Genomic DNA, 24,272 nt, shown 5'->3' with positions numbered 1-24,272 from the left:
AGTCGCTCTAACTCCCTGGCCCATAGGTTGGATGAGCGACGTAGTATTCGGTGGCAGGTGCACTACTTTGACGTTGGGATGCAAGTCATCCATGCACGGGGGGTCGCCCGGAGCATTGTAGAGCGACAAAAGAACGTGGAATGGGACGTTCTTCTCCAAGCAGTACTTCTCTACCTCCGGGATAAAGTGGTGGAAAAACCAGTCCTGGAAAACGGCCTGTGTAACCCAGGCCTTGGGGTAACTCTTCCACACAATAGGAAGAGAGCCCTTGGCTGTTTCTGAGGGCCCTTGGGTTCTCTGAATGATAAACTAAGAGAGGCTTCGCTTCATATCACCGGAAACACTGCCACCACACAACAGAGTTAGCCTGTCCTTTGCTGCTCTATAGCCTGGCATCAACTTTCCCTCCTTGCTGAGGTAACTTTGGTCTGGCATCCTTTTCCAGTACAGTCCTGTCTCGTCCACATTAAACACCTGCTCAGGTAAATACGCGCCTTCATCAATAATTTCTTGAAGCGTTTCAGGAAATTCCTGGGCAGCTACCGTATCTGCGCTCGCTGCCTTGCCGCTTACTTTTACGTTGTGAAGTTGGCTCCAGTCTTGAACCGATGAAGCCAGCCGTGGCTGGCATTAAAAGATGCGCCCTCTGATTCTTCGCCGTGTTTCTTCTTCAAACCTTCATAAAGGCTTGTAGCTTTCTCTTGAATCAGCATTAAGCTGAGCGGGACTCAACACTAATGCTGGTCCTGCATCCGCACACTGAGACGTTTCTCCATCTCCTCCACCAATTTTCCACGCTTCTTCGATATCACTGTCTGCACAGCAGACTTTACATGTTCCATGATCTCGTCCTTGTTCTTCAGAATCGTGCCATTGGTTGAACGACTCATTTTATAAGAACGAGCGGCGTCTACCATCTTTTCACCTCACTCCACTCTCTCAATTATTTTCACATTTGTTTCCATCGTTATCGCTTGGCGCTTCTTAGCGGCACTGGCTACCTCACCACTGCTTTTACGCTTGCTTCCGGACACCCTGGGCTTGACATAAAGATGCTGTACTCCTGTACTCTATACAGTCCTGCACAGTAAAGTGTGCAAGAGCACAACCACTTGTCGAAGATGCGCGCTCATGACAGTGTACGCCAGACACGTGAACTGACTTTTGTGATTGGACATGCGAAGGCACATTCACCTCTTTGAAAGTTCACAACTTGAAGGTTCACGTGTAGGGGATTTACTGTAATTCGTGCAGATGCTTTGCCCTCAGGGAGGTGGACCGTGACTTCCCTGCCAAGACTGCAGTGTGGGAAGAGGGGGAAGAGTCCCTGTAGGGGAGAGACCCGACAGATCCTGCCTGGGCCAGGTGACCCAGGTGATGAGGTGTGTTGACAGCAGGTGCCCTAGGTACAGTGGGATGCAAAGGCACCTCGCCTTCTGGTCTTCCTGCTAAAACACACAAAGCCCAAAACTGAGATCATGAGAAAAACATCATACAAATCCGGAATGAGGGCCATTCTACAGAATGCCTGACCAGTACTCCTGGTCAAGGTCTCAAGGTCAAGTACTCAAGGTCATCAAACACAAGGAATGTCTGAGAAGCCATCACTGCCTAGGGCAGGCTACGGAGCATGATGACTAAATGTGCTGTCCTGGATGGGGTCCTGGGACAGAAGAAGGATGTTAGGGGAAAACTAAGGCAACCCTATTAAAGTGTGAACTTTTTAGTAATGTGTCAGTGATGGTTCGTTGGTTGTGACAGATGTGCCGGAGGAACGTCAGATGTTATCTTTAGGGGAAATCCGGTATGGGGTGTATAAGGAACTGCTGTGTCTTCACAGCTTCTCTATATAAATCTAAAGCTATTCAAAATAAAATGTTTATTTAGATATTTTTAAAAATTAACAGACGAATTAAGATGTTACCCCAAAATATGTTTAACACAAAGCTTACAGTGTTTTAAAAATTCTAAAAGTTCGAATATTTCTTTCCATAGTATTTTAAGATTTTATTTCAGATACTCGTGTTGTGATGTTAACATCTATAAAATGTGCACTCCTTTTATGAAAATTCTTTTTTTTTTTAACATCTTTATTGGGGTATAATTGCTTTACAATGGTGTGTTAGTTTCTGCTTTATAACAAAGTGAATCAGTTATACATATACATATGTTCCCATATGTCTTCCCTCTTGCGTCTCCCTCCCTCCCACCCTCCCTATGAAAATTCTTGATTTAATTAACAGACAAACTGTCTTGTAAGGGTTCTGTTCTGGGAGATGGAGTGTTACATTTTATTATAGTTTCCCCCTTGATGTCCTTCATTTGCATTTTAGGAGAATGGATTTGACCAGCACTTTGTACACTTTGTAAGTTAAATGTTAGTTACGCGTGGGCTTGCCTGCACTGGTCCTTTGAGCCTTGTGTCTGCACGGATCCCCTCTGAATAGGCTTCGAGGAAACGACTCATTAGCAGCCTGGTAGTCGTCCTCCTTGGCAGTGCGGGAGCAGTGATGGCAGAGAAGGACCGGGACTTTGCGTGTGGCTGTCGTGTGAACGTCCTGCGTTCCAGTTCTTTCCTGTGCAAGACTCCTATTTTCCGGGAGATGAACGTTTTGAGAGAAACGGAAGCACGCTGACTCAGATTCCATCCGTCCATCTGTCCGCTCACCGACGGCCACTTACCTGGTTCATAAGCCCGGCCTTGTCCTGTGGTCGCACTCATGACGGTGTAGTGACGGTTAATGCCTCCCCCGCACTGGCTTGTAGTACCTGCAAGGCAGCGGCATGTGTGTTGGGTCCCCAGGGACCCCCAGCCTCCAGCACCGTGGAAGCTGTTGGGAGCAGATGGCTGTGGGCGCCTCGCCTGCATCCAGGTTCTCCTATTTGAACAGCTCCGACCGAGGGTGTTCTCTGGCAGCTGGGCTTGTGGGCGCAGGGCAGGAATGTCAGAGGTCATGCCCCAGGGTGACCCCTCACCAAAGAGGGCGGGGTGCTCCTGACTAGGAGGCAGTTCTGAGGTCCATGCGCGGCCTCTCCGGGGTCCCCAGCAGCTGCCACTCTGCACAGAGCTGTGACCTGCTTCCTGGAGCTCCCTTTTTTGACTCTTTCCTTCCGTCTCACTTCCCCTGGTCTCGGGGTCAGCTTTGGGAGAACCCACACTGAGACCGTATGCAGTAAGTCGGTATCTATCGACGAAATTAATAAGCACAGTAAATGAGTAAGATCCTGACCATTCAAAGAAATTATCATCCAGGAGGAAAAAGGTTATCAGAGCTGTGCAGATCCCATGAATGAGACATAAAGCGACGACTGATGAGAAGTACAGGTAGAACGTGCGTATTCAGGGGAAGAAGTCGCTGCAGACTTCCCTCCTTACCCTCCTGACTCAGGGTCGGCTCCTGCCTGGTGACCTTGAGCCATCCAGCACCTCACCTGTCGCGTGGCTCACATCCCAGTGCCCTCGTTCTGCCATCCGGTGAGCTGGGAGGACAGAGGTGTGTCTGCTGTGTCCCCTCGTGTCTCGACACTGGGACAGTGCCCCGCAGACAGTAGCTTCACAGGTGTCTGTTGGGCCCGTGCGTTCATGGGGAGACTAAGCGGCAGAGTTTCCATGAGGAGAGGGTTGGAGTCGTGGGCACGGATTCAAATCCCACTCCAGTCACTGCCTAACTTGCTGATTTCAGGCCCGTTGCTCAGTCAGCTCATACGTAAAGAAATCGAGGCACACCCTTCAAGGTCGTGACATCAATTAAATGAGGTCGTTTCCTGTAGTACCTGGAGTTACAGCACAGAAATGAGCGCTCAGATGTTCACTGCTTTTATGGAGAAGATGGCATTTGAGGTTGGGTTGAAATTGGACGAGAAAAAAGTGGAGAAGGGAGTTTAAATTACAGCAGAAGGAACAAATGCCAGAAAGTGAGATTAAGGACGGTAGGGAGCTTATTAGCAGGGAGCTGTGTGCCTGGACCCGAGAACAGGAAGTAGGGAAATGAGGCCACGGAGAAGCCAGACCACGGAGGTTCGTGAATGCCAGCCTGAGTTGTCTGACTTTATTCCACGAGCAGAAGGGGAGATATCTGAGAAGCCCATGAAGTGATGGGATTATGAACTATGAGTTACAGTACCCTGAAGAGAGGTCAGAAATGAAAATAGAGGTTTGGGAGTGGTTCACATAGTTTATCATGAAATTGGCAAACCAGTCAGCATATACCGCCTGTTTACCACAGTAGGAAATAGAATAACAGGGGTCCTTTCCGCAGTCAAGGAACTTGGTTAGCGTCACGCTGTTTAACACTCCTCTTGCTAATTAGTATGTACAATATAGTAATTTTTTTCTTCTGGGATATTTCCCAGGTAATCTGAATCTTCCCCAAATGAACAGATGGGTGTGGGCTTAGTGGCATTGTCAAAGAGGTCTCTTGGAGATATATTCCTTGAGTGAACCAGGAGATAGGAGTGAGGTCCTCCCGGGCAGTGGGCAGTGGGCCATTGTCCAGCTACGGGCACAGCTTTGGGGTCACAGTACCTTGTCATTCGTTTTGCCAACTGTCAATTAACTTCTACAGAAATTTAAATAATAAAGATACTTTATGTGCATTTGTTCACATCGTTGCTGTTTTCAGGGCTCCTTGTCTCCTTGTGTAGATCCTTATTTCCATTTCATGTTTATATAAATGATGCCTTCAGATTTTTTAAATTTCCAGTTATTCCTTGCTAGTATATAGAAATACAGTGGCATGTTTTTTTGTTGTTGTTTTTTGCTAACTGCATTCTCTGACCTTGCTAAACCCTTTTTTTAGATCTGGGAACTTTTTTGTAGATTCTTTGGTGTTTTCTGTGTAGAAAATCATAGAGTCTGCCAATAAAGACAGTTTTGCTTTTTCCTTTTATATCCGTAGCCTTCATTTTTTTTCTTGCCTTCTTGTACTAGTGAGGACAGCAGTGTTGATCACCATGAGCTTCTCGCTCTTACAGGGAAAACACTTCTTATTTTCCATTGTCTGTTAGCAGTAGATTTTTCATGCATACTCTTTTTTTGTAATTTTTTTATGCGGTACGCGGGCCTCTCACTGTTGTGGCCCCTCCTGCCGCGGAGCGCAGGCTCAGCGGCCTCTGCGGCATGTGGGATCCTCCCGGACCGGAGCTAGAACCCGCGTCCCCTGCATCGGCAGGCGGACTCCCAACCACTGCGCCACCAGGGAAGCCCTGCATACTCTTAATCTGATAGAGGAAGTTCTTTACTGTTACTGATGTTTGCCTTTTTTTTCTTTCCTTTTTAGCAGAAGACTCAGAAAGTGGTGTTTACATGCGATTCATGAGGTCACACAAGTGTTACGACATCGTTCCAACCAGCTCCAAGCTTGTGGTCTTTGATACCACGTTACAAGTGAGTGTGCCCAGTTTCCCTGAATCTGGGGTATATTATTTGGTGCCTGCTTTGTCGGGTAAGTTAAATCCAGCAGGACCCGCAGACAGTGTCCAGTCCTTTCTGCACGTCAGGTCCTGTGCTGAGGTTCTGTCTGAGTTGTCAGTCGTCATGGCAGCCTTCTGGGGAATGTGCTGTTTTACGGATAAGGAAGCTCATTATCTAGAGTTTGCTCACATTCTAGCATTTAAGAACTCAGCCCACAGAGCTGGTGAGTGACGGGGCCTGGAATTGGCGCTCGGGTCTGTGTGATGCGTGCCGGCCCCAAGCCCTTAACCGCTAGCTGCACCTCCTCCCTCGGCTCGTCCTGAAGGCCTGAGCTATTTAGTAGAACAGTGAAGTTGAAATAATACTGGTTCAAAAGAAAGCATCGCTCAGGTGGGTAATCTCCTAAGAGAAAACTCTGCTGATCTCTTTCAGCAGAAAATTTGAACCTGATTATTTTGGTATGAAAATTATGCTTGTTGTAACTCGTTTTATACCAGTATGACTTACAGTCAGACGTGAAAAGTCCCAAATACTCAGTTCAATGCGACGACCAGAGTACATCCGGTGTAATAAAATACGTGTGCATACACAGGTATACGTGTGTGCATTTGGTGTATAGATTTACACATCAATCTTTACCAAGCAGGATTGTGTTCACCTGGGTTCCCCAAAAGTAGAGGCTGAGCCAGGAATTCATGGGCCGTGGGCGCTTTAATTGGGCGTCCTGCCAGGGGAGCCCCTGGGGGACTGGGGGAGAAGGGGAAGGGGCAAAGGCCAGGGAGGGCAGCCTCTGCTGATCCCTCAGGGGAACCCCAGCGGGTAAGGTGCCTATGCGAGTTCACCCTGGCCTCTTTCAGCCTCGTCCAGGGCTGCCCTGGGAGATGTGTGCCCTGGCCCTGCCAGCTCGTCCCAGCGCTCGGGGCCCTCTCCCCAGGCCTCCCCCGCCTGCTCTGCTGGCGCCCCCAGCGGCCCGCCCTGTGGCTCTTCCTTGAGGACGCCTGGGCTCTGGGAGCTCCTTTGCCTGCATTCGGTCTCAGCCGCACAGGATTCTCAAGAATGTAGACATGGCTTAGTTCTTAATTTTATTTTACAATTTTTTTTTTTTTTATAAATTGGCCTAAAATCCTATGACTTTGCTAAATTCACTTCGGACCAGGTAACCTTCAAGGTCCCTTCTACAACTCTGATTCTTTGACACAAAGAGGACAGAGAGGCATCCAGGTGCAGTGTTACAGGAAATACTCTGTACCACGGTAACTACAGACTTCAATAGTAAAGTAACGAGAATTCTGAATTCCCCAAATAAAGAAGTAGACCAGCCCGTCTCACCCTCGCTCCACCCTCCAAAGTCCTGACCGTCGCTTTCCACCAACAGAAAAGCACATGACAGCGCGTACGCCCTGCACCTGCTTTCACTCCTGTTCAGCTTTTCCCGTGTTGTAAAATTAACTCTTTTCTGAATTTAGAATTTAGCCAGAGTGAGTAAGACATGAAAAATGTGATGCTTTATGGATCATCGGAGGTCACTAATCCAGTGACTCTCACTTCCCTAATTAGTAGAAGCTGCATGTGCCTGTCTCCTGGAAGTCACGAATCCTTGAGGCTCTAAGCTTTAAAGGAGCTAAAATTGGTTACCATGGAAATGGGGGGGTTGGCACTGGTTACAGCAAAGTTAAAGATGTGTTTGAAAGGGCTGACTCGACTGTTGTCTAGACACAGACAGCAGTGGTGGTCGTGGACGTGTCTCGAGAACGAGGGAAGCGAGCAGGGGAGACACAGCCCGTCCCCGAGACCAGGTGACCGTCCTCTGGGTGGGGTCGTGGCCTAGACGGCTCCCTGTGTGCGCGTGTGATGGGACAGCATGGAGCCACCGAGGAGGGCGGAAAAGACGTTTGTGGAGAATGTGTTTGTTTTTTTTTGAAGATTTAATTTTTTATTTATTTTTGGCTGTGTTGGGTCTTCGTTGCTGTGCGCGGGCTTTCTCTAGTTGCCGCGAGTGGGGGCTACTCTTCGTTGTGGTGCGCGGGCTTCTCATTGCGGTGGCTTCTCTTGCTGCAGAGCACGGGCTCTAGGCGCGTGGACTTCAGTAGTTGCGACACGTGGGCTCAGTAGTTGTGGCTCGCGGGCTCTAGAGCGTGGGCTCAGTAGTTGTGGCGCACAGGCTTAGTTGCTCTGCGGCATGTGAGGTCTTCCTGGACCAGGGCTCGAACCCATGTCCCCTGCATTGGCAGGTGGATTCTTATCCACTGCGCCACCGGGGACATCCCCTAATGTATTCATTTTTAAGTTAAAAAAAAGCAGGTTGCAGAGCAACACTTACATTCTGACCAAGTTACCCTGAGGGCCCAGAGTATCAGAGACACAGCTGGTCTGGGAACCAGAGTCAGCTGTTCACAGGTGGACTGAAAACGGGGTCGCAGACAGTGGAGAAGAGAGGGAGAGAAGGGCCGCTCGCCCCAGGCGGCCGCGCCCTCAGCCTCTAGCTCGGCCTCTGTGAGGCCTGTGGGCCTCCCGCAGGCGGGGCTGTGACGCGCCCCAGGGTCCTGTCGCTCAGTCTCGCGTCAGTGTGAGAGACGGCGCCTTGGTCCTGGTGCCCCGGAGCCCAGTGCACGTCCTAGAGTCGCGTCCCTCCCCCTTGGCCCGCCTGGTTCTCCCTCGGCATCGGTGGTCGTCCGGAGCCCCAACTGCGGTGTGACTGAGGGAGGGGGTGATGCCCAACTCCCACCGGCTCCCTCACCCAGTGTCGCGGGGTGCCCGGTGCTCAGGCTGGACGGGGCGGACGCCGCCCGCTCGGCTTGCACGGTCACTCGGCATCTCAGCCGAGTTGTTCCTTCCCGACCAGGGCCCCGTAGTCAGCCAGGAACTGTTTCTCAAGAGGAAAAGAATTACCTGCAGACGAAGGCATGGCTTTTTGCTTTTTGTTTGTTTGTTCCAAAAACCCAGTGAATCTCCTGCTGGTGCCTGATGGGGGCCTCATTCGGCGTCCCCAGCTCGGCCTTGCGGGGGGCCCCAGGCCCGGGTGGACGAGGGGCCTGCCCTGCCGCAGAGCTGTGTCTTGCTCTGGGCCCCTGTGAAGACTCACTCTGACCGTGTCAGAGCAGCGCTCAGACACAGTGTGTGCCGCTTGCGGAGACCTGCCAAGGGTGGCAGGGGTGCGGGCAGCAGCCTGAGTGGCATGGGGGTCTCTCCGACGCTCCAGGCCGTGGCCTCCCTCACTGGCTGGCTGGCTGATGTCACACCGAGGCGTCTGAAGCATTGCCACTTCCTGCCCATCAGACCCGTCAGCACTGTGTCATCGATGTCACGGGACCGTGGGACGTGAGGCCTGTGGGGTGGTCAGCATCTCTGCAGACTGCGTGCAGTCACAGAGCCAGAGGTGAGGGTATGCGAGCGTGCCATGCAACGTCAAGGCAGACTGCTTCTCGGGGTCCTTGTACGTTGGTAGAGGGAAAAAGCGTGCGCGGCTGACGGCTGCAGGGCCCTGCGATGCTGCGTCTGGAGTTACAGGAATCCAGTCACTCTGGGAGATGCGGTCCCAGCCAGACGGGCAGCTTCCCTGGGGTGTGACGGCCAGCCTCTCCATCTGCGCACTTCCCCAGGGATGCTCTGCTGTGCTTGGCTTGCCAATCTGGTAGCTTCAGGGGCGTCCTCCCTGGGCCTCCTCGGCACGATATCCCTCGCCGCGTGGGTCTGAGAGCCACTGTAGGGATCCCAATGACATGCTCAGGACTGAGCGGGTAACCACGGTGTGGCCTGCAGCCCCGTGAGCTCCTTGTGCTTGACCTTGGCTGCGACTCCGTCTGTCACCTGACTGACCGTAAGCCCCGCCTTTGACCAGTGACCATGGTGGCATTTGGGGTTCTAGGAATCAGCGTCCACTCAGAGCCAGCATCCGGTCACCCTGGAAAGTCTGCGTCTCCTTTTCCCCAGTGCTCAGTCATCCTAGGAAGTGGGACAGGAGGAACGGCACGTCCTGGGCGGGGCACTGTCCTCGGGGGACCCCGCGCCCCTCAGAACGGGGCTCTGGGTCTGAGAGCGGCTCAGGTCTGCAAACGGTGAGAGGACAAGACTCCGTGTTGGTGACTCAGGTTGGGGTTTTGGCCCCTGGACTGAGAATTTCTCTTGTTACGTAGATCAGGCAACACTTTAGAGGACCATGCATCTGTCTCACTTCTAGGGATGCTGTAACTGGGTAGCCACGACCAAACCGTCTGCGAATCAGAACATTCTCACCCCTGGCCACGAGCCTGCCCTGCTCCCTCAGGACCTGCCACCACACTGGCATCAGTGAGGCCGTCATGGTGCTGCCCCCTGCAGAGCGCAGCCAGCACGCAGCTTCTCAGGGGGTAGGGGTCCCCGCACGCAGACATTTCTCAGAAACCTGGGGAGGCTGTGACCTCGGGGCCCTTTGGGGGAAGGTAGCTGAGGGCTGGCTGTGCAGGCCGCATGTGCTGAAATCTCCCTGAGCCTGTGGGTTCACTCTTCCTCGTTAGGCCTCCGAAGTTCTGGCATCTCGGCCTTCTCAAACATGCACTCAGCAATGCCCTGCATTTCAAGGCAGTCAACTCAGAAAGCTTCAGAGCCGTTCCCAGTGGCATGCACTAAACATTAAATCCACATTTCTGGTAAATCCACCTGTGTCAATAAACCCTACCATATTCAGTGTTCAGTTCCCTCTCCTTGGTCTAATATTATTAGAAGCTATTCCCACACTTACTTCCCAGGTTTCTGCAGATATGAAATAGCGGAGCTTTATCGTTGTTTCCATGTGTGAGGCCCCCTCTCGGGGTCAGGCTGGAGTCTGTCCCCAGTCACAGGTCTCGGGGCCGCAGAGGCAGCTGTGGTTGTCTGGGGAATGGAGAACGAGCGACCCCGTGCAAGGCGTCTGCCCAGGAACACTTGCTGCTGGGCTTCCAGGCAAAGAAAGGCCATTCTGACACCACGCAGCCGGCCGTTTCCACTGCCAAGGGAGGCTCGGAGTCGCTCTGGCATTCAGGAATCTCTGCTTCGTCCGAGTCCAGCCCTGTGGCTGTGCTGGGTTCCAGGGCTCCTCCTGCACTCCTTCCAAACCAGTGCCCCGGCTTTCACGTCAGAGACCAGGGAGACTGAGTTCGGGGTGGTGACTCTCCGAGTCCCGCAGAATTACATTTTGTGTTGGATTTGGGAAAGGTCAGCCTGGTAGCTACAAGAGAAGGGCTTTTTAGGGCTGCCATAGAGGCTGCCAGGTTCTCGGTGACCGAGAGTCCCCAGTCGGAGCTTGTCCTTTCCGCGGTGTGTGAGCCCCATCCTCTGGCAGGACTCTGCCCACACCAGATCCCATGTTCCTTTCGCTGCAGTGATAGCTAGTGCAGCAGCCCCTGGCCCCTGCTCTCCTCTGGCGGCTGCAGAGTTGGGCAGGGACACCACGGTCACAGGTGATGCTTGTTCCCTCTCGATGCCGCTGCCTGCCCGGGGTCGCTGGGGATCTGAGTCCCCGCTGACCCAGAGCTCAGCACTGTGTTCAGGCCCAAAGACATGCGCCCGGTCCCAAACCCTCTGTCCCCAGAACCCTGCCTGGTGCGTGCGCTTCTGTATCAGTCAGGGTCCAGTCAGGACGCAGAAGCCATAGCAGCCGTTGAACAGAAAACTAACATAAACCAGTGGTAATTGGACGTAAGTCAACTGGGTCACTGACAGGGTAAGTACTGACCTCTGAGGCAGCGTTCTCAGACCTGCAGCTGTAGCATCACTAGGAAATTCCGGGACACACAGACAGACCATCAGGCCACCTCAGACCCACTAAACCGAAAGTCATGGTGAGGCCCAGTGGTCGTGTCTTACCGAGTCCTTCCAGCAGTTCTGGTTCTAGCGCTCTGCGGCTCGAAAACCGCTGCTCTGGGGCATCGTGGAGGTAAGGAAGAGCCTGTGGCGCCTTCCGAGGGGCCGCCTCTGGCTGGGGCTGTGCCTTGGCGGCAGGCGGTGGGGGGAGAGCGTGGGGAGGCCGCTCAGGCGGGACTCAGCCGCTGCTGCTGCAGGAGGGAAGCAGGTGGAGCGGCCGGCAGGCGGGAAGCCCCCAGGTAGGGACGTGCGCCGGGCCGGGCCCTCTCCCCACACTCCTGTGTCCTAACCTCCAGGCGCTGCGGAACATGACCTTACCTGGACGTAGGGCCACTAAGAGGTAATTAGTCACGAAGGCGTCGGTCCCATAGTCCACCGTGATTGGCGTCATTATACAAAGGGGACATATGTACACAGAATCCTGCATACGGGGAGAGTACCGGTGACAATGAAGGCAGAAATCAGTGTGACGCGTGTGCAAGCCCAGGGGAGTCAGGGCGTGCCTGCACACCACCAGCGGCCAGGTGAGAAGCCTAGAACAGATCTTTCTGCACAGAAAAGGAACCAAGCCTGCTGACACCCTGATCTCAGACGTCCAGCCTCCAGGACTGTGAGACGATCAGTCTCTGTTGTTTGTGCCCCTAGTTCATGGGGCTCTGTTGTGTCCGCCCTCGCGCGCCAGTACAGGTGGTCGTCAGGTGAAGCAGCCCGTCTTCAGCCCAGCCCTCCAGTCCTCACTGGCCTCCCTCCTGTCAGGCTGCAGTAGAGCCCATGGCAGACTTGAGATGTGGTCCACAGGGCCCCAGTGTCACGAAGCAGAGTCAGAAGGGAGGGTTTGGGGCTGAGAGACAGTAATTTAGTAAATGGCGGAGTAGAGAACACATACCATCCCTTCCGAAGAAGTCTGGCAGCGCAGATAGTACTGATAGGTATGGTTTAGTGCCTTCAGGTTCTAAATGGTAACTTCTCAGGAGGTATGGAAGGCTCCAGAGTAAATAGAATTGCACAGTGGAATCATCACTTCCAGGACTGGGCAGCGACGGGAGCACTGGGAATCATGGGTCTTCCCTCACGATGGCAGTGTGAGGGAATGTGCGTTTCTAGCAACATTCTACTAACAACGTTTTTAATAAACTTTTTTAGATTGATAGAAGAGTTGTGAAGATAGTACAGATCGTTCCCATATACCCCACACCCAGTTCGCTCCATTCTTGCCATCTTACGTTAGTATGGTCACATTTGTCACAGTTAACGAACCAGTATTGATACGTAGTTATTGCCTGAAGTTCATAGTTTGTTTAGATTTCCCTGTGTCTTTCCTGATGTCATTTTTCTGCTCGAGGATCCCATCCAGGTTACTGTTAACATTTAGTCGTCACGTCCCCTTAGGCTCCCCTTTGCTGTGACAGTTTCTCAGACTTCCTGGCTTTTGGGAACCTTGACAGTTTTGAGGAGCTGGCCAGGTGTGCTGCAGGCTGCCCCCAAATGGAATTTGTTGGCTGTTTTTTCCTCATGACCAGACTTGGATTATGGGCTTTGGAAGGAAGACCACAGAGGTAAAGTGCTCCTCACGTCATATCAGACCTGCTTACTGCTTACCGCTGTCGATCTTAACCGCAGTCACCTGGCTGCGGTATGTCTATCAGGCTTCTTTACTGTAAAGTTTCTCTTTTCCATACTGTCCTCTTTAGGAGAAGGTCACTCTGCACCGCCCACACGTAAGGAGTGGGGAGTTGAGGGCTACGCAAGATAGTTGGAATTCTTCTGCAAAGGACATGTGTTCCTTCCTTTAACTTATTTATTCAGTCATTTGTGTCGGCATACGTTTATGGAGATATACATATATATATATATATATATATATATATATTCCATTGGGTTATAATCCACTATTACTTTGTTTTATTGTTCAAATCATTCCAATTGATACGATTTTAATAGTGCCAATGAAAGAGAATACAGGCAAGTGTCCAAATAAGTGGCTGTTTGCCAAACACGGGTGTTTAGAAGAACATGTAGAAAATATAGAAAGACGAGCATATAAGTAAGTTGAAGAAGGGCATGACTAGGAGGGGGCTGCCCAGGGTCCTCTTAATTGGGGTTAGACTCGAGATCCACAAGCGGGAAGCAGGTGCTCACCTGCTTTAGAAGCAAGAAAGATAAGGGTTCGCTCTGTTGCTCAAGATTCATGCTGCAGGTGCTGATAAAGAGGAAGGGAAACTCTTCAGCCCGTTTTGTGCTTTTTCATTATCAAGGAAAATGATCTTCAAAACGGAAAAAGTACAGTGAATGGTGATTAGAAGATCTTACAGCCCAGGATAGGTGTGGACGGTAGGAGGTGCCTGTTTGCTTTCTGATCCCTAGTTTAGTCAGGATGCAGACTGCCAGGATGCAGGCTCTCAGTGGGAGTGGAAGAATGGTGGAGAACAGGTCTGAGGCCTGACGCCTGAGGTTCCAGGTGAGAGGAAAAAGAGTCCTCAGAAAACGGTGGGAAATGTGGTGTCATTCCCAGGTAAGGGGTTTGAATGAATTATTCATAAAGTAATAAAAGTAGTAATCTCTGGAAACCTATCACGAACCGACCCCAGAAAGTCGGGGAGATGAACCCGATTTCCTTTTGGGACTGTTCGTAGATGTGGTAATACCGTGAAAGGCGAATCTGGGTTTCATCTTGACGGTTGACAGAGCCTCGTGCCCTGTCCTGATGGAGAAGATGCAGAAGTGTATCTTGGCAGCTCAGTGAACTGCTGGCTTACGGACCTTAGGGGAACGTCAGTGAAATCGCAGTCTGCCTGGAGCGAGGTCTCTAGCTGTACTGGACGCCTCTCGCGGGCCGGGCCACCTGCTACTGCAGCCAGCCCTGCAGGCGTGGTGGGCGGCACCCCCGCTTCGGTAACCAGCGGGGATGAGCAGGTGGGGAAACGCCCCTGCCTCGCACGCTCGCTCGGGGAGGACGATCCCAGTGCCGTGGAGCCCCTGCCAGGCCCCTGTCCTGCGGCCAGCTCCACCACCCTTCACACACTGACACTGGCTCCCCTGCTAGCCTGTGTCACTCCTGCCCCCGGGACCACGTTCTCAAATAAACCACGTGCGAGCCAGGCTCTGCTTTCTGGGTGAGACACTGCTGGGGCGCCTTGAGATTCTTTCACTCTAAGCTCGGCAGCCTCTGGAACAATGACTTGAATACCGACTTTGTTGACCGCATCCTCTGATCGACAGATGACTTGAAACCAGGAGAGAGAGCGAATAATAACCCATATCCAGAAAGAGTCCTCCGTAAGCTGAATTATTCCTAGGCCTAATGAAAGTACCTGCCACCCAGAGCAGTGGGAATTAGAGCGCGTCGCAGAAGAGCATAAGGCTGGGGGTTCAGAACTGTGGCGGCGTGAGGGCGACCTGACGCGGCCCCGCCCCCATCAGGCTCACGCGGGGCGGGACCTGCTGATGCCGACAGCCAGCAGACTGCTAACCCAGAAGCACGGGCCGTGGTTTTAAGCGTCACGCAGTTTAAAAGTGGTACGAGAAGAGCTTACCTGAAAACAGCAGTCCCTGTTCCTTACGCCCTTGTCGTCATACTCCCGAGAAGAGCTTACCTGAAAACAGCAGTCCCTGTTCCTTACGCCCTTGTCGTCATACTCCCCAGAACCGACAGTTCAGCTGTTAAATCTGGCGTTCACTGCCACATTACCTTGATTCGTCAGTTTTAGACACGTTTTCCTCCCTAATTCGGTAGCTGGGTTCTTTGTTCCTTGTGTGGCTTCCTTCCTCCCGTCACACCCGGTGTCACCATCTCAGTACCGGGGTGCTTTCATTCATTTGACTGTGTCACTGGGCCCAGTGGTTTACGTGGTTACATTTCCTATTTGTACAGTTCAGTGTTGTTCCTGGAGCTTAGAATTCTTCCGTTTTTTATTTTCTTTGAACACCTAAGGCTTTTCCCACCGGCTGACTTCTCAGTAGGATTTCCTGTGCAGCCGGACTTGGCCCACACATTTCCAGCCCTACTTGGAGCCACGCCTGCGGCTCTGCGTCTTCTTGCCCGTCACCGTCACCTGAGACTTTCACGGGTTCATGGTGGGAATTGCCTCCACCCTCTCCTGATTTTTGAACACATGCTTTTCTGCTTTCCTGCTTTATTCTCTCTGTTTTGGCGGAGCACTTTCTCCAGGAGCTTCCGGCCCTAGTGCACTCGGGCTGCATAACAAAACCCCGCAGGCTGGCAGGCTTCACAGGAATTTCTCCCCCAGCCCTGGAGGCTGAGAGTCCAAGACCAAGTGCCGGTGGCGTCAGTTCCTGGCGAGGCCTCTCTTCCTGGCTTGCAGACAGCTGCCTGGAGCGCACGAGAGCTCTGGTCTTTCTCATACGGACACTAATCCCAACCCTGTGGCCTCGTCGAACGCTCTCCAGCTCCATCAGGGGGTGCAAACGTCAGGGGGGTCGGGGGGTGCAAACGCTGTCCGTACACGTCCCAGGAAAAGATGCATGAGAGTTAGCTACTGAGGTCGGTTGAGAATTTCGAAGGCGTCCCATTGCTTTTAGCTGCCAGTGTCGCTGAAGAGACAGCTGTCGTGGTTTTTCTCTTCTTTAATCTCCATCTTTTTAATGTGCGGTTTTCCCCCTCGGAAGCTTTTGGGGTTTTCTCTCTATCTCTGGTGCTTCCACGCCGGGCGCCTGGTTGTGGTCTTTTCCACTGTGAGCCAGGCACCCGATGGGCCTTTGGACCTGACACACGTGTCACTCGGTCCGTGTTCACTGTGCTGTTCGTTCCGAGATTCTCTTCCTGCTGTTTCCTTTCTTCTGGAACTTCAGTCGGAGATCTTGGGCCCCCTGAATTGATCCTTTAATATTCTTATCCTGTCTCCTTCTCTCATTACTTTTCTGTTCTACTTCTTAGAAGCTTCTTTGTTCTTAACCCATCCAGTGAGACGTATTCAAAACTAGAAGTTGTGCAGCTGCAACGTTCAAGGTTGTGTCGAGTGGCTCGTAATTAAGAGTGAGCACCGACAGCTGGGGGGTGATCACAGGGGAGCTTCTGCCTGGGGGGGTCTCACTGAAGAGTGTTGGGCCACCGTCTTTTTCATTGGAAGCTCCCAAATGTTCATCTCTGTGTAGTTCATTTCTGAAGCAGTTTCTCCAGGAAAATAATCCTTTGATGGTGATGGCGGGTGGCTTTGGTCATGACCTGATTTGAAACAATCTTCCTGTTTGTTTTCAGCCCTGCCCCCGCCCAAGCATCGGAGCCTCCAGTCGTGGGTCTTCCAGGTCGGGGGGATCAGTGGGCTCCTCTCCCCGCCCCTCCCCACGAGGTTCCTCCTCTTGGTCAGCGTGAACCGTGCTCCACCCGCTTCTCGTCCTGGCATCTCCTCGCTCATTCTCCTTCCAGTTTATACTCCCTGTAGTTTGAGAATAACTTTTCAAGAGGAAGAGATGCCAGAGATGTTTCTCTGCCACGTTTAAACCTAGGGAGCCACGAGGGAAACTCCAGGAAGGAGATACATGAGGTCCTGCGGGAGTAGAGGAGGGATCCGACTCGGCCGCGCATGACGTGGGTAGGTTGTGTTGAGGACTTAGAAGTTACAGGCAAGCTGGGCTTTAACAGGTGGAGCAGAAGGTAAGTCCATTTGAAGTAGAAGGAACATTGTGACACAGCCAAAACAACGGAAGATAAGTTCACGGACTGAGGAGTCTGCTGGACCGTAGGGGTCAGGCTGGGGCTGCATCGCAGAGGGTCTTGGAGACCAAACCTGAGAAGCTGGGCCCATCCTTGCTCAGGGGAGACGCCGTCAGGTGTTGTGAAATCCATTTGACGAGCTCTGATGTAAAAACTTAGTAAACTGCAGTGAACAGTTTTAAAGAGCTTTAGCTATGCATCAGCATTAATTTTAAAAGCCCCACAATTAATTTAATTATTGAGAATCAGGGTGAAACTGTGTATGGAAAGCAGGGAAGCATTAGAGGAATCAGATTCCCATTTTGGGGGAACACAGATGTGCTACTTGGCATTTAGATTGCCAGAATCTCTTAGCGCGACTAGGGCCGGCTTACCCTTTTCAAAAATCATTTTTATAGGGCTTCCCTGGTGGCGCAGTGGTTGAGAGTCCGCCTGCCGATGCAGGGGACACGGGTTCGGGCCCCGGTCCGGGAAGATCCCACATGCCGCGGAGCAGCTGGGCCCGTGAGCCATGGCCCCTGAGCCTGTGCTCCGCAACGGGAGAGGCCACAACAGTGAGAGGCCCGCGTACCGCAAAAAAATCATTTTTATATTAGACTTTTATTTTCCTCTCTACTTAGCTGATTATCACATTTGGTTGTTTGAAAATCCTATTAAGGGCTTCCCTGGTGGTGCAGTGGTTAGGAATCTGCCTGCCAATGCAGGGGACATGGGTTCGAGCCCTGGTCTGGGAAGGTCCCACATGCTGTGGAGCAACTAAGCCCGTGTGCCACAACTACTGAGCCTGCTCTCTAGAGCCCATGAGCCACAACTACTGAAGCCTGTGCACCTAGAGCCCATGCTCCGCAACAAGAGAGGCCACCGCAGTGAAAAGCCCACGCACCGCAACGAAGAGTAGCCCCCACTCGCCGCAACTAGAGAAAGCCCGTGCTCAGCAACAAAGACCCAGTGCAGCCAAAAGTAAATAAATAAATTTATAAAAAAAGAAAAAAGAAAATCCTATTAAAATATAAAATTTTTAATTGGTAACAGTTTGAGCAAATTGCGTTATCAGTTGAAAGAAATTTTCAGAGGCACTCAAGGCCCCTAGAGTTTTTCCCTTAGAAGTAGACTGCGCCAGTCCTCTTTCAGCCTGTTGATGGTTCGCTGGTGACACACTGTGCCTTCTGTAATCGAGGAGTTTCCTGAGCGGGGTTTTAAATTGCCCCTCAAACACTCCGTGCACGTGGTGCTGAGAAAGCCAAGTTTAGAAGGTTTCGTCCCTGCAGAGGCTGCAGTCAAACCACAGCAGCAGGCAGGGCTGCTGATCTGGGGACGCTGAGACGTCCCCCGCTAAGGTGCTGTGAGCACGTCTTGTCCACTTTAGGGAGTTCTGTCGGGTCTCTGGAGGGTGGAATTGTGACTCCCTCCATGACGTGTGGACCTGTCAACAGTTTGTGTGGCTGAAATTAAAACTAACTCATTCTCTGCTTCTGGTCTGCCAGTAGAGAGTGGAAAATTAAAGCTCTTATTCTTTTCAGCTCTTCATAGCAAGTCTGGTTAGTCCACGCACTTGCGGGAGTTCCCTGGTGGCCTAGTGGTTAGGATTCAGCACTTCCACTGCCGAGCGCCCGGGTTCAGCCCCTGGTCAGGGAACTGAGATCCTGCGAGCCGTGCGGCGTGGCCAAAAAATGAAAAGAACAAAAACAAAAAAAACATGCCCTTGTGAGGAAAGCGCTATCTGTTAGCCCCATCTTGTAGCTAAGAATGTTGAGGCTCAGAGAGGGTTAAGGACCTGAGCTGACGAAAAGTCAGTCTGTCCGGTTGGTCCTGCAGCTTCGCCCACTGAAGCCACTAGGAGGCTTTTTTGCTTCACTCCAAGTACTTTCCTTAGCATCTGGTTGTTTTATTAATACCTTCTTGTGCAGAAGTGAAGGCACTTTTCACCTTGAACTCTTCATGTCCCCTTTGCCGCTGGACGGCTGCTTCCCTGGGTTTTTCCCTCACGTGACATCAGCAGTGTATCCTCAGGATGACCTGAGGTCGGCACACATCACCACCCCACCCTCTGCGTCCCTGGCCTGTCCGTCTTGTGTACCTGAGAGAGTCAGTGCTGTGCGGGCATTTCCTTGTGTTTTTGTGTGCAGAGGCCTTGAAGCCCCTTTAGTAACTAACTTGGAGCATTTAGGGGCTGTTTAAGAGCTTGTAGGTAGCAGGTAAGAGAAGTTATTGTGGGGAAGCAGGATTTTCTCTGTTCCTGAAAGAACAGTCATTACATTGAGTGTTAAAGTTAGGCCCTGCTTCTGTTGTGTTGCCATCAGTCTGATTGCTGCTCCTTTGGAAGTTAATGTCTCTCTTCCCTCTGGCTGGTTTTCTCTTTGCTTTTGATTTTTAGCCTCTTACCTATGATGTGCTGGGTGTGGTTTTCTTTGTATTTTTCCTGCCTGGGTTCTATCTGATGCTTTTGATAGATTCAGATTTTCTATTGAAAGTCGCCTATTTGAACATGATTTGGAAAATGCCTTTGGAAAAATTCCAGAATTTTGTAGCTCAGTTCATATCTTTCTTTTCTCTCAAGAATTGTAGTTCCCTGAATCCTGCCTGCGTGCTGCCCGCCAGTGCTTTCTAACGGGGATTTGTATGTTTTGTCCAACTCGTGCGGTTGTTTTCAGCTACTTCATCATGGCCAAACCAGAACTTTCCGGAGTGGCTTTTCAACAGCTGTGGTCACTTAGGGTTACGTGAATGATCCTGATGAATGATTTTAATACTGGTTTTCTCTGCTAAATCTGTTATTTTGGAGGAAACAGTAAGCAGTTTGTGGTTTTAAAAGTGCCCCCACTCCCTGCCTACTCCAGCCAGTTAGAAAAACAAGCTAAGCAGATATTTAATGTGTTTCAGAATCCGTTCATCCATGACTTTCCCCCATATTCTTTTATAATATTTTCTAGGCCCACAGTCAAGGATTCCCAGAGCATCGTCAAGGTAGAAATAGACCATTCACACCGGCACACCGTCCCTGAATGCCATTTAGTTACACAAACAGTGTGAATATTTTTGTGATTCTTGATACAAGCTGTGGTTCAGAAACCATTTTACCCGTTTGTGGATGCCATTTAGTTACTGTATGGCTCTCGTGCCCTTGGGTTGGCTCTGCTCACCTCCTCTTCCTAGTTTCCTGCCAGTTTGTTCAACAGATTGATGGAGTCCCTGCCGTACTCAGGACAGTGCTGGACTCGGCTAAGACAAGTGTGGAAAATGACTAATGAAAATCCCCCTCACCCAGCAGCCGTCCTTCTGCCCTTGTGCAGGTGAACCAGGCACCTGCATAAGTCATTCTAGATAGAGGCAAAATGAGTCACAGTAAAGGCAGAAACAGGTGCCGAGTTATTACTTCTACTCTGACTTGAAGCTCTAGTTTCCTAAAATCCTCTCTTTTCACTATTAAGTTAACAAGGGGTTTCGGAGTATAGTGGGTGAGAAAATAACCTTTTTCTTTCTTAGTAAAAAAGATAAACTGTACCCCAGAATAAAAAAAATTTTTAAGAGATACACTTCCACTGCCTCAGCTCCATAATATAGAAGTTTAATTTTTTTGCTTGTTTCTCTTTGATCTTTTCTGTGTAAATACAGGTTTTATATAATGCATAATTTTATAGTCTGCATTTTCACTGCCGTAAACCTTTTTTTTTTTTTACTTCAACGTAATCTTCACAGTTATACTATTTGATGCTTTTTTCTCACTGGTATACCAACATTTAGCAAGTTTTGTTGGAGGCAGATCTTTCTCCAGTTTTCAGTGTTAGAAATAATGCCACATAATTGAACATCTCTGATTCAGGAATCCCACTCCTAAAATTTCTGTATGAGTAAGTAATTCAACAGAGGAAAAGCTAGTACACAAACAGTATGAATATTCTTGTGATTCTTGATACGAGCTGTGGCTCAAAAACTATTCTAACAATTCATGGAGCCACCAGTGGTTTTACAACTGCACTTGTGTCGGGCGCTATAACGGAAACATACTGGCTTATTCAGCAGCCATAAATGGTACTTTAAATTTGCTTTAATTTTCATTTTTTTGATTATCAGTAAAATTGAACCATTTTCCATATGTTATTTGCTGTCTGTATTTAGAGGTCATTTTCAGCATTGAGCTTTTGGCTTTTAATAAATCATCACCCCTGCTGCATGTCACGGTGTCCCGGAGGGTGTTTGTCCCGAGGGCTCCGGGAGACACCGTATGTGAACTACTCTGAACAGGGCCCAGCCCATAATAGGCACACAGTGAATGTCTGTCTCAAGAAGATACAAAAGTAGGAATATATTACATCTTTCATTCCTTCTCTTTCTCAACCTCAGGGAAATGAAGGGGGAATGCTTGTTGTTTTGTTATTGAACATATGAAAAACAAATTTTCATTTCAAGTACTTTGATAGAACTTCAGTATTTCTGAATGAACTAATAACCACATATAGGAAAGAGCAAACTCGGAAGTTTGGGGAATTCCCTGGAGGTCCAGTGGTTAGGAGTCGGCGCTTTCACTGCCGAGGGCCCGGGTTCAGTCCCCGGTTGGGGAAGTAAGAGCCCGCAAGCTGTGTGGCGTGGCCCGAAAAAAACAAACCTTTGAAGTTTAATTCTTCTGTGTGGTTTTAATTACATAAAGTCTCTCTGATTGCATTGTTTCAGTTTGAAAAAATAATCTCTATATACCTTTCAATATAATACAAAAGCATATTGCTAATGTTAATAAATTCAGTTATTTTTAACTGGTAAGATTTGGTTGAGTGTTTCAGTGGAAGGTATTTTTCTCCCTGCATATATATAGACTAAAAATGCGTGCTGTCTCTCTCATTGGTCTTAGGTTAAAAAGGCCTTCTTTGCCCTAGTAGCCAACGGTGTCCGAGCAGCGCCTCTGTGGGAGAGTAAAAGACAAAGTTTTGTAGGTAAGTGGCAGGGGCCGGGGATCTGAAAGCCTGAGTTAGCTCAAGAAGTGCTGGTTTGGAGTGCAGCCTAGTAGACATGTTACCAATCGAAGGACAGCCTTGCTTTTACATCCTGTGCGGTGGGACTGCGAGTGAATTCAAAACATTTATGCACCTGTGTGGAGTTTCTTTGGATTCAGCGCCGTTTTGGCTCTGAAGCCTCCTCGGTGCCCTTGCCGGTCCCCTGGTCCCAGGCTGAGGCCCGACCCCTCCCTATCGGTCCCTCCGCTTGCGGTCCTGCCGCGGGCCATCCCCGCTCCCTCCCCGGTGAGCACTTTTCTGACACAGCAGATGAAACGATGGAAACGTGATTGGTAAAAAGCGTTGTTACGCTATTAAAGCATTGTTACGCTATTAAAAATACCACGTAACTCACAGTATTTAAGCTCCATAATTTTCTCATCTTATGAATCACAGTGGACAATGGGTGTCGTCCCTCTTAGGAGGCATCGCATCATTCGGAAATGGCACTCGGTGTCCGCCGCCCCTCGGGCTGCAGCTGCCTCAGGGGAGAGGTTCACGCCTTCATCTCTGTAGTCCTGGTGTCCGGCACACAGTGGGCCCTTCGTAAATTGTGCCTGTGAAAGGCACTGTTTTTAGGAGGATTCTCAGAAAACAATCCAAGTGCTACCAAAAGTGTCATGTTTCTAGAGCTTATGGGATACTTTATCTTATTTTAAAGTATCCTAAATTATTTACATGTAGCCACAAGTCTTTTGTGATGTTTAATAACATTCAGAAAGTTTTCTCTTGGTGAATTGCCAACTACTGTGATTAACTCCATTAATTACTATCAGGTTTAATTTCAGCTAAATTTGTATATCTTAGCGTGGTGTAGATAATTAACAGATTAACAGTTTTAAATAATAGATTAAGCTGTGCTGGTAGTCTTTAAGGCTGTCTAGTAAATAAATACTCCAGGTTTGCTTATCATCTGAAATTTTTCTTTAATGTTTTCATAGTTTTACATTTAATATGTAATTCTTTCTTCCAGGAATGCTAACAATTACAGATTTCATTAATATACTTCATAGATACTATAAGTCACCCATGGTAAGTGCCAGAAATCTTTATGTCGAGTAAGTGGAGCTATATATTTCTCTGTACGTGTTTAGAGCTCTGTGTGTGTGTGTGTGTGTGTGTGTTTTTAAGATTTTGTGTTTTTCTTTTTTGGTACCGGCTTGGTGGTGCTGGTGGTTGATTTTTCCAAATATGTATAATGTGCAGGAAACCTCAGTGTAAATCAGTCTGATATTTGAAGCTTAAGGAGGTAGTCTCAGGAAGTATGAAAGGCAATAGCCTCTTTCTTCAGCTTTCAGGAGTCCTCAGGTTAGTGGGATTCTGTGTGCTTATTTATTGCCTGGATAGTCTATACGTTCCATTATATTTCTGCTCTTTAACGGCATTATGGGCATGCCGTAGTGTTGAGATCTGCCTGGACCCGTGAATGAAGGAGGCCCCTCGCACCCTTCCAGACCAGGGGTGGCTGTGCCCGGTGAAGCCCACAGTGGAGATGAGAACAACACAGGCCTGACTCCCGGGCCTTATGCAGTTACCCCTGAAATTTTATAAAAGAAATACACGGACTCTGTGCTTCTAAAGAAGTAAAAATTAAAATTGGAGAAGTTCAGTTTTGACATTTTTCTGCCACTTAAGAAAAGACTGCTACTGGCTAATTTTAGTGGCAGATCCCTGGTTCCTGGTCCAACTGTTTTACAAGAGCATAGTTTGAAAACTACACATGGCCTTTATCTAACACTGTGATTTTTGTGATTCTACCAGCTTGTTTGGTGTTTGGTTTTTGTTGGTTTTTTTGAGTTGGTGTTTTTTTTGTTTGTTTTTTTTTTTGGCAAGGTTGGAGAAGGACAGAATTGTATACTTTCTTTATCTAGTACTGTTTTGGGTATCTAATAGGTAAAAGGCAATCCAGTTAATACTGTTTTTACATGTAATGGTCAGTATTGCCCAATAATTAAATTCCTACACAAAATGGAAAAATAAGCTTCTGCTTAAGACATACTCTTAGAAGGAAGTTTTACCAAAGACTTCATAAGTATTCCATATTTATTTCACATGACATACCTGATTTCTTTTTTTTTTTTTTCTGCGGTACGCGGGCCTCTCACTACTGTGGCCTCTCCCGTTGCGGAGCACAGGCTCCGGACGCGCAGGTCAGCGGCCGTGGCTCACGGGCCCAGCCGCTCCGTGGCATGTGGGATCTTCCCGGACCGGGGCCCGAACCCGTGTCCCCTGCATCGGCAGGCGGACTCTCAACCACTGCGCCACCAGGGAAGCCCTACCTTTTTTTTAACTATTAAATTCTGTGCTTGAGCGGTGGTTGCTTCTTCCCTGCCACCTACAGAGCCTGCCGTGGTGGCACGTCTTGTTTCTCCTCTCCTGCCCACTC

General features: G+C 49.8%; 1 protein-coding gene across 4 annotated transcripts in view; it reads left to right on the top strand.

Moving 5' to 3' along the window:
- The window catches only part of PRKAG2 (protein kinase AMP-activated non-catalytic subunit gamma 2), a 277,944-nt gene that overhangs the window by 232,986 nt on the left and 20,686 nt on the right, over positions 1-24,272 (top strand). For 3 of the 4 annotated variants that reach the window (XM_060021146.1, XM_060021148.1, XM_060021149.1), the window contains 3 exons: positions 5,280-5,386; positions 21,745-21,826; positions 22,860-22,918. In XM_060021146.1, the coding sequence (XP_059877129.1) occupies positions 5,280-5,386; positions 21,745-21,826; positions 22,860-22,918 (248 nt within the window). The remainder of the gene's footprint in view (positions 1-5,279; positions 5,387-21,744; positions 21,827-22,859; positions 22,919-24,272) is intronic. The other variant, XM_060021147.1, reaches the window with a different exon arrangement.

This window comes from Delphinus delphis, chromosome 9, assembly GCF_949987515.2.
Source record: "Delphinus delphis chromosome 9, mDelDel1.2, whole genome shotgun sequence".
Lineage (NCBI taxonomy): Eukaryota > Metazoa > Chordata > Mammalia > Artiodactyla > Delphinidae > Delphinus > Delphinus delphis.
This window is presented reverse-complemented; position numbering and strand designations above follow the sequence as displayed.